Here is an 8,076-nt window from a genome sequence, read left to right on the forward strand (position 1 = left end):
CAGTCATGTAAAATGCATAGTTTCATGTCAAACCCATGAAATAAAATATTATTTATAGACTAAAATTTAAGAAAGAAAAGAAAGAAAGAGAGAGAGAAAGAGAGAAAGAGAGAAAGAGAGAAAGAGAGAAAGAAAGAAAGAAAGAAAGAAAGAAAGAAAGAAAGAAAGAAAGAAGAAAGGAAAGAAGGGTGGGAGGGAGAGAGGGAGGAAGGGTGGGAGGAAAGAAAGAAATAAGAAAAGGGTGAAAGAGAAATCACTTGTCTAGGAGTTGTGATTAATATTTCTCTTAAGAGTTAAATCCCTTACCTGAGCCGGGTGTGGTTGCCCATGGCTTTAATCTCAGCACACTGGAGCAGAGTAGGGAAAAGCCAGTTTGAGAGTGGAGGCAAGGGAAGCAATGGATAGATAGTTCACTGGTTAAAAGCACTGACTGCTCTTCCAGAAGACCTGGGTTCAATTCTCAGCACCCACAGCCAGCACACAACTCCAATATCCTCACACAGACATACATGCAAGCAAGACAACAATGCACCTAAAATAAAAAAAAGAAAGTAAAAAATGGCCAGCTTGGTTTATATAGAGAGTTCCAGGCCAGCAAGGGCTACATAGTTAGACAAAATTGGGTCCAACAAAACAAAACAAAAGAAAACAAAACACAATCAAACAAAGAAAAAAAGCAATACCCTAACCTGAATTGTGAGCTCAGTCCTATTTTTCACCTTTATTTTTTTATTAATACAACTCGCACAAATTGAGAGTCTGATTAAATAAAGATACATATGGGTAACTGGTCTTAGTTTATTACAGCATCGCCATTATTAAAGTCCTGTATTATCACAAGGAAAAGTGAAGGCCAATTTTGATGCATTAGTGTTTTACCGTAATACAAGTATTTTAAAATAAAACAAGCATCGGGGGTTCTTTAGAGCTGTGCAGCATGTTGCACTTATTTCTCTGATTGCTCTATTACTTGGCAATTATATTCCAGTTGGGTGCCCCCTTTCCAGTCTTGTTTAAAGTCTCTTTCTCAAAATAGCTGGAGCAATGCCCCTCCCCCATCATAGTCAAACATTCCTAATGGGGAAAAAAATACGAAGAAGTGAAAGTTAGAATTCTTGTTTTCCAAAGTAACATCTGAAATTAAGGGATCGATTTATTTCAAGTAAACGATCTGTTTAAAAATAGTAAAACATACAGAAAAAAAAACTTATTTGGTCATATAGTTCTACTTCATTTTCGTGAGCAATCAATCAATCAGTCATCAATCAATAAAGCAAGCAAGCAAGCTAAATTTACAAGCATGTACTGTTTGTACTGGAGAAGCCCAGCCCGATGTGTCTTCTCCAGAGAGCCCCAAATCAGCCTTTCAGAAGTAGACACCCCACAGTCTTACATTCTGAAATGGCTTTGTTGCAATGGATTATAATACTCGTTCCCACTTTAGGGTAAAGCAAAAGAAACCAAATAGATGCTTTGTTCAGTTTAACAAATAAAACAATGGCTTCGTGTGACAGGACAGTCTTTTTGCCCTGTTTATAAACACAAGGGGAAATCTTACCGGCAACTTTGGCAATTAAAAAAGAAAAAGATGCAGGGCAGGTTTTCAAAACAGCAGGTGCAGACATTGGAAAGATACAGCTGAAGGGGATGGGAGAGTGAAAAATCTCTGTGTGATTGCTTGAAAAGGAAACCATTATTCAACAGAAAATTTGAAGTTCAGATATAACGCAAACCTCTTGATGCCCTCTCACATAGCTAGAAATGTACATTCAAACGAAGCACCAAAAGAATATTCTTCTCTGGGGTGGGGGTGGGGCAGCAAAAATAACTGCGGGGGGGGGGGAAGAACGCCTGGGGGGGTGCTCTAAAAATCGAGAAGACACAAAACTGGTTTTACACTCAGTATTCTGGGACTGGAACAAATTAATCCTCTAGATTCTGAGACTCCACAGAAATAGCCTTCTCCTTTGGGTATCTCTCTGAGATCAAGATCCTAGGTAGGGAGTGATGAAGTATTGAGATCCTTGGCAAGGAGAGCCCAGAGTTCTGCTAAATTTGTGTGTGCGCACAGATGTCCCAGAGAATAAATCCCGGCATTATTAGGATATGCTAAACAAAGCTATTTCACGATCAAAAAGGGGAAAGGGGTGAATTGAGAAAATTTGCATCCTATGCTTAAAATTGCCCTTTTAGGTTCCCCCCAGGACGCACCGCAGGAACTGAAAGCACTTAGGAGCTGTTTTGCTCTTCGCTCCCCTATGTGCCCCGTGCCCCACGACAACACTTCCTTAGAAGTTTCTAAGTCTCCACCCTCTTGCAAAAACTCAAACTTCTGTACTAGTTCCCGGATGCTGTGAGGGGTGAGGTGAAGGAACCTGGATGCTGCAAAGCCCAGGCAAGATGCTCTGTCACAGCTCATTGCTAGAATGGAAACTGAGGGTGGGGCGAGCCATCCCCGGCATCTCAACACCCTCGGTGCGCCCTCCCTGGCCAGCAGTGGGCGCCTCCCGCAGTCGACACATGGCCTTGACAGAACTTGCAAAAAGGCCAACAAACTGTAGGAATAAAACTCTTCCTTCCAAATAGTCTGATTGTCAATTTCTTTGGTGAGTGCTAACACCAGGACAGGAAACCATCCATAGGCCTTCCTGGCTCTTTCCCATGGGCCAGGTCTACTTATAAGTCCACTCCAACAGACACTTTTGCCACTTGATTTTGAGTTCAAAAAAAAAAAAAAAAATACGGACAGTGGGTGTTGTGCTCGAGGAAGAGGTATCTTTTGCTATTCAGCAAGGTAAAGTTTTCCAGCGCACCATAACCCAAAGTAGTTCCGACTGCTTTTCCAGACCAGCCATGAATGCACGGAGACCAGATTCAACAGTGTAGATTGACAACCAAAGGGAACAGATGTTTCTAGAGCAAGAGGAAGGGAAGGGAGAGACAGAGCAGTCTTGAACCTCAAATGCCCAGAAGTAGGGCAGAGGGTGACAGTTCTAGTGGGCATGGCAGATGTCCATACAGTTTGTATTTTCTGTTTGGGTGTTCTGACTTGAATCACCGAGGGGATTCCATCGTGAAGAATTGGATTTCGAATAGGGAGGCGATTATTGCAACTATAAAAACTGATCCTAGGACCAAAGACCGAGCCAATAACTTTTCACACAGACTCTAGGGGTTCTCTAGGATTTCTGCAAAGAGCATTGTCCTCTTGAAATGAGACACAGAGAGAACAAGATCTGAAAGCTTTGGGCTAAGAAGCTGACTGTTCTAAGAAAAGCAAGTTATCTTAGGTGTTGCTTCCGGGTCGGGATATTGAGTGAATGGGGAGGGTCCTGTAAGCCCTACACTCTTCTTCCTCCTCTTCTTTCTCCATCACCACCACTATTACCGCCTTCATCATCATCATCATCATCGGCTGCAGAACTTGCACTTAATGATCTTCTTAAAAGCGTTTTGAAAGTCTTTGTTGAAATAAGCATAAATAACGGGGTTGAGCAGGGAGTTGGAGTAGCCTAGCCAGTTAATTATGTCATGCAACATCCGAGGCATGTGGCAACTGCTCTCGCAGAAAGGCAGGACCAGGGCCACAATGAAAAACGGCAGCCAGCATAGGATGAAGGTGCCCATGATGATGCCCAGCGTCTTCACTGTCTTCCTCTCACGGGCCAAGGCCATCTTGCGCTTTGCCTCAGCACTACGCTCATTTTTTCTCTCCAAGCAGGCGGGGGCATAGGAGGTAGCTCCTGACTCGCTGGGCAGAGGAAGGTGTCCTTTGGAGTTGCCCACTCGGTGCACCTCGATCACCTCCAGGGTGGCATCTTCGTCACCCTGCCTCACCGCCCCATTAGCGCACGGTGTCCCCAACGCCCTGCTCTCAGCACTGCGCCTGCAGTCCCCACTACCTGGCTGTCCGTTCAGGCTCTTCTTGGGGGGCGGGGCTGACGAAGTGCTGGAGCTAGTGACTGCTCCCTTCTTTTCCACCTTCTTGACAGTCTTGCGGATTCGGAAGCGCGCGGCTCTGAAGATGCGTCCGTAGAGAACCAGCATGAGCAACAGCGGGATATAGAAAGCGCCGAAAGTGGAATAGATGGTGTAGCCGTGGTCCTTGCTGATGGTACACGCGTCGGGGTTCGAGCGGTCTTCCGGGGTGCGCCAGCCCAGCATGGGCGGGATGGAGATGAGAAAGCCAATGAGCCAAGTGAGCGAGATCAGCGCAGCGGCGCGCCGGGGCGTCCTCTTGTTCACGTAGTCTATAGGGTCGGTGATCGCCCAGTACCTGTCTAGCGCGATGGCGCACAGGTGGAGGATAGACGAGGTGCAGCACAGCACATCCAAGGCGATAAACAGGTCGCAAGTGACCTGACCCAGGGTCCACTTGTTGAGCACCTGGTACAGAGCAGCCATGGGCAGCACCAGCACTGACACCATGAGATCGGTGACCGCCAAGGAGCCGATGAGATAGTTCGCCACATTCTGGAGAGAGCGCTCCAGGGCGATGGCAGCAACCACGCAGGCATTGCCGAGTACCGCGCAGAAAATGAGCGTACCCAGTAACAGAGAGGTGATCACTTGGTAGCTGATGGTCCCGTCGGAGATGCCAGTATCGTTGCCGCCTGTCCCGAAGGGCTCCTGGGACACTGTGGTGTTGTTGCCCTGGCTAAGACTGAACAGATCCATGCCTGCCTGCACTCCCGCTGGGATGGGGGGAAGGGAGGGGAAAAGAACTACAAGGGGATCTCCCTCGCTCCTCCCCCTAGGGTCTTTCTTCTTTTCTGGGGAGTTTCAGAGGGAGGGGATCCAGAGACTGGAGCGGGAAGTTCTTACTTGCTCTGGCGAAGGCATCTGAAAGGAGCACTCACCAGCGCTCTCTTGCTTGGCTCCCGCGGGTCCTGAGCACTTAGAGGCTCCAGCTAGGAAACTGTAGTTGGGCTGAAAACAGCTTCCAAATCTCTGGGTGCTGGAGAGATGGCTGCAATATCTGTCTCACACTGCCCATTTCACTTTGTCGCTGCTGCCCAACTGGCTGCGGAAGCCGGACTCTCCCGAATACAAAAACAGTCTCAGAAGTCTCTGGATTCCAGAAACCCCATCCTCCCGGGTCACTCAGTGACCCTCATCTTCTAGTTCCTTCTCTCTCCGTCTCTCCTGCCCTCTCCAGTCTGCTTTTCTTTTTCCAGCCTCCTCCCGGCTTCCTCCCACTGGCCTTCCCTTCCAGTTCCCCTTTCCTTCTCACCTCTCTTTCTTTAGTCCTGTGTGTCGCTCAGACAGCTAGTCTCCCCTCCTCCCACGCTAACCCCCACCGCCATCCAACACTTCCCCAGTCCCGAGTGTCTCCTTCTTCTGGGTCCCCGCCCTCCTCTCCCTCTAGCCAGGCGTCTTTACATTCCAGTCGACACACTCAAAACTCACTTCATACATCTACTCCGATCTGCAGTCAAACCAATGTTTTAACAGATTAAGCCCCGCCTCCTACCTAGCAAACTAGAGGGAAATAAAAAAGAGAAAAGAAAAAAAAGAAATGAAAAGAACGAGAAAGATATATTTCCCCACCGCACATTCTCTTTATTTCCCCCAGCTTCTTAAATAGAGCCAGGTTCACAGTATGGCTATAGGAGAGAAGGAAAAAACTTCAGAAACCCTGAAGGTTGGAAAGCTGGCAGCCCACCTTTTAAATTCTGGCCTCTAAATTATCAGGTAGAAAATCAGGTCTTAGCTTGAAAAAAAAAAAAAAAAAAAAAAAGGCTCATTAAAAGTAACCTATCCTGGGGCACTGGTGCCTATGGCCTTTTCATATTATCCTTGTGGATTGGGGTTAATTATAAAGGACAGGAGCTGAAAACAGTCAAATCTCAAAGAAAACATTAAAAATTCAAATAGGTGTGTATTCTAAACGCACGCGCACGTGTACACACACACAGACACTTTTCAGTCACCACCACTCTTTTCATATCAATGATATTAGCACCTCCCATAGATTTGTAGCAAATAAATTCATGGAAAGAAATGTTTGTCTATGTATTGTTAACAAAGGCCTTTTTTTCTTCGGACTTATGCTTCTCTCATTAGAGTCTGTAAACCTCCAGGGAACTTGGTGGCATCCCTTGTCTCCAGCAACTGAGAGTCTCTCTGAAATTGGGTTCAGCACCCGGGACAGCTCCGTGCAATAAGGGCTTGCTTATGCTGCCACCTTCCGGCAAGTACTTCAGAGCTCCATCTAGAAATGTTTGTCTTAAAGAAATTAAGCATGTATTAAAGGAAACCCAAAGACTGGGAGATACCCATTCTCAACCGATGGATCATGACCCAGTCGGTAAACATCTGCATCCAAAATTATTTACATTATGATTCATAACAGTAGCAAAATTACAGTTAGGAAGTAGCAAAAAAAAATAATTTTATGGCTGGGGGTGGGGGTGACCACAACACGAGGAACTATGCTAAAGGATCACAGCATTAGGAAGGCTAAAATATTATAAAATAAATAAAATCCATTAAATGTCACTTTAATTTTTTTCTTCAGCCATTTCTTTTTTTTCCTTGGGTTTTTATCCCAAACCCGGTATATGTTCTAGCTTTCTTCGAAAGCTTATGACATCTATTGTTCAGAAAGTCTATAGAAAAAATGGCAGACAACACTTTCAGCTGTTTTTGTTGTGGTGCTACCGCTTCTGCCATGGGGCTCACATGCTTTATTGGGGGATGGTGGCAGTATTAACTTTTTCATAAAGAAATGACTTCATACTGAAAATTAGAAACATCTAGGAGTTTGTTTTAAGCTGGCTTTATTTTTGAAAATAAAAAAAATCCCAATTAAACACAAAAAATGGCACCTCTGATTAATCAGAATAAAAACAGCACGCAAAAAGATCTACTTAGAGACTCCGATTACATACCTGAAGTGAAGACGTCATAATGGAATTCTCAGAGCAGCCAATTCTACATAACAGACAGGGACTCGTGACAAATAGCAATCATCTTACTGTTGTGTTCAAACATGAGCTTTGAATGTCATAGTTCTGAGATCTTAAAATTAAAAAAAAGAGTAATCACTAAAGCATCAAAGAAAGTCCAGTTGTACAGACATAAACAATACAGGGCTGTGTACCTGAAGATGGATTGATGTGGGCACAGACCCTGCTTCATCATTTCAGGATAGGAAAACACTGAAGCTGTCATATTGTGATGATTCATAACAGTGATACAAACAGCAAGTATGCACAGCAAGACAGCCACTGAGGGGTGCTTTTAAAAGCATGTGGACATGTAAGTTTTTCTAGTAAAATCCCTCACAAAACAGAGTTAAAATGATTATTAAAATACAGTTCCAACTGCAGAGATCATAATGGACACTTAATGTCTAAAACTTCCAAGGACAAAACTTTAAAAATGTAGCTAAGACCACAGAGTAAAAAAAGAAACATTCATATTCAAAAAGCAAATACGTACATATCGAGAACCAACTTGAATACGAGTGTGTCAGACTTAGCATATGTAAATATGTAAGTCACAAATCAGGAAACATGTCAGTCAGCAGCCATCTTTTGTGCACTGGATCCTAATTGGTCTAGTAGCTAACAAACTTATGTTTCCTTTTCAATAAAATTAAAATGCTTTGAGTCTGGAGCTTATGTTTATAAAGTCCTGGATTTGTTCTTATATCTTAATATGATCGAGTATAACATGTTTAATATGGTAGAGTGTACCAATTATAATTCATGTTTAGGAAATTCCCAAGTAGTTCATATTCATCCACAAATTAATGTACATGATACAATCAAACATTTGCTTTCTTAAAATGCAGATTTGTAGAAGCTTTTCTGGATTTTTGGATGCTAGGAAGAATGGACATGAAGCGCTATGGTTCTGCAGCTTTTAGATAACTAATAATTTCATGATTTTTGTTATTAAACTTATAATACTGTGATATATAATAAAAGCAGACTAGAACTGCATTTCTACACGCTCACACTTAGCCAATTCTTTTATGTTTAACACTTAAGAAATACAGAAGCTAGACAGGTATGGTCTAGCCACAGTCATTAATTTCAGCATTTCCTTCTGGAGGTGGAGGCAGGC

At 43.8% G+C, this 8,076-nt stretch overlaps 1 protein-coding gene across 1 annotated transcript; it reads right to left on the reverse strand.

Annotated features, from left to right (window-relative positions):
- Positions 1–753: 753 nt before the first annotated feature.
- Positions 754–5,268, reverse strand: Htr1a (5-hydroxytryptamine receptor 1A). Its single transcript, XM_034523573.2, has one exon. It carries the CDS (start codon positions 4,675–4,677, stop codon positions 3,409–3,411), a length of 1,269 nt encoding a protein of 422 aa, XP_034379464.1. The 5' UTR covers positions 4,678–5,268; the 3' UTR covers positions 754–3,408.
- Positions 5,269–8,076: the final 2,808 nt, after the last annotated feature.

This window comes from Arvicanthis niloticus, chromosome 19 (assembly GCF_011762505.2).
Source record: "Arvicanthis niloticus isolate mArvNil1 chromosome 19, mArvNil1.pat.X, whole genome shotgun sequence".
Lineage (NCBI taxonomy): Eukaryota > Metazoa > Chordata > Mammalia > Rodentia > Muridae > Arvicanthis > Arvicanthis niloticus.

What these genes read in the sequence shown, in the direction of transcription:
- Htr1a (XM_034523573.2), bottom strand. Translation starts at nt 4,677, where the DNA reads ATGGATCTGTTCAGTCTTAGCCAGGGCAACAACACCACAGTGTCCCAG.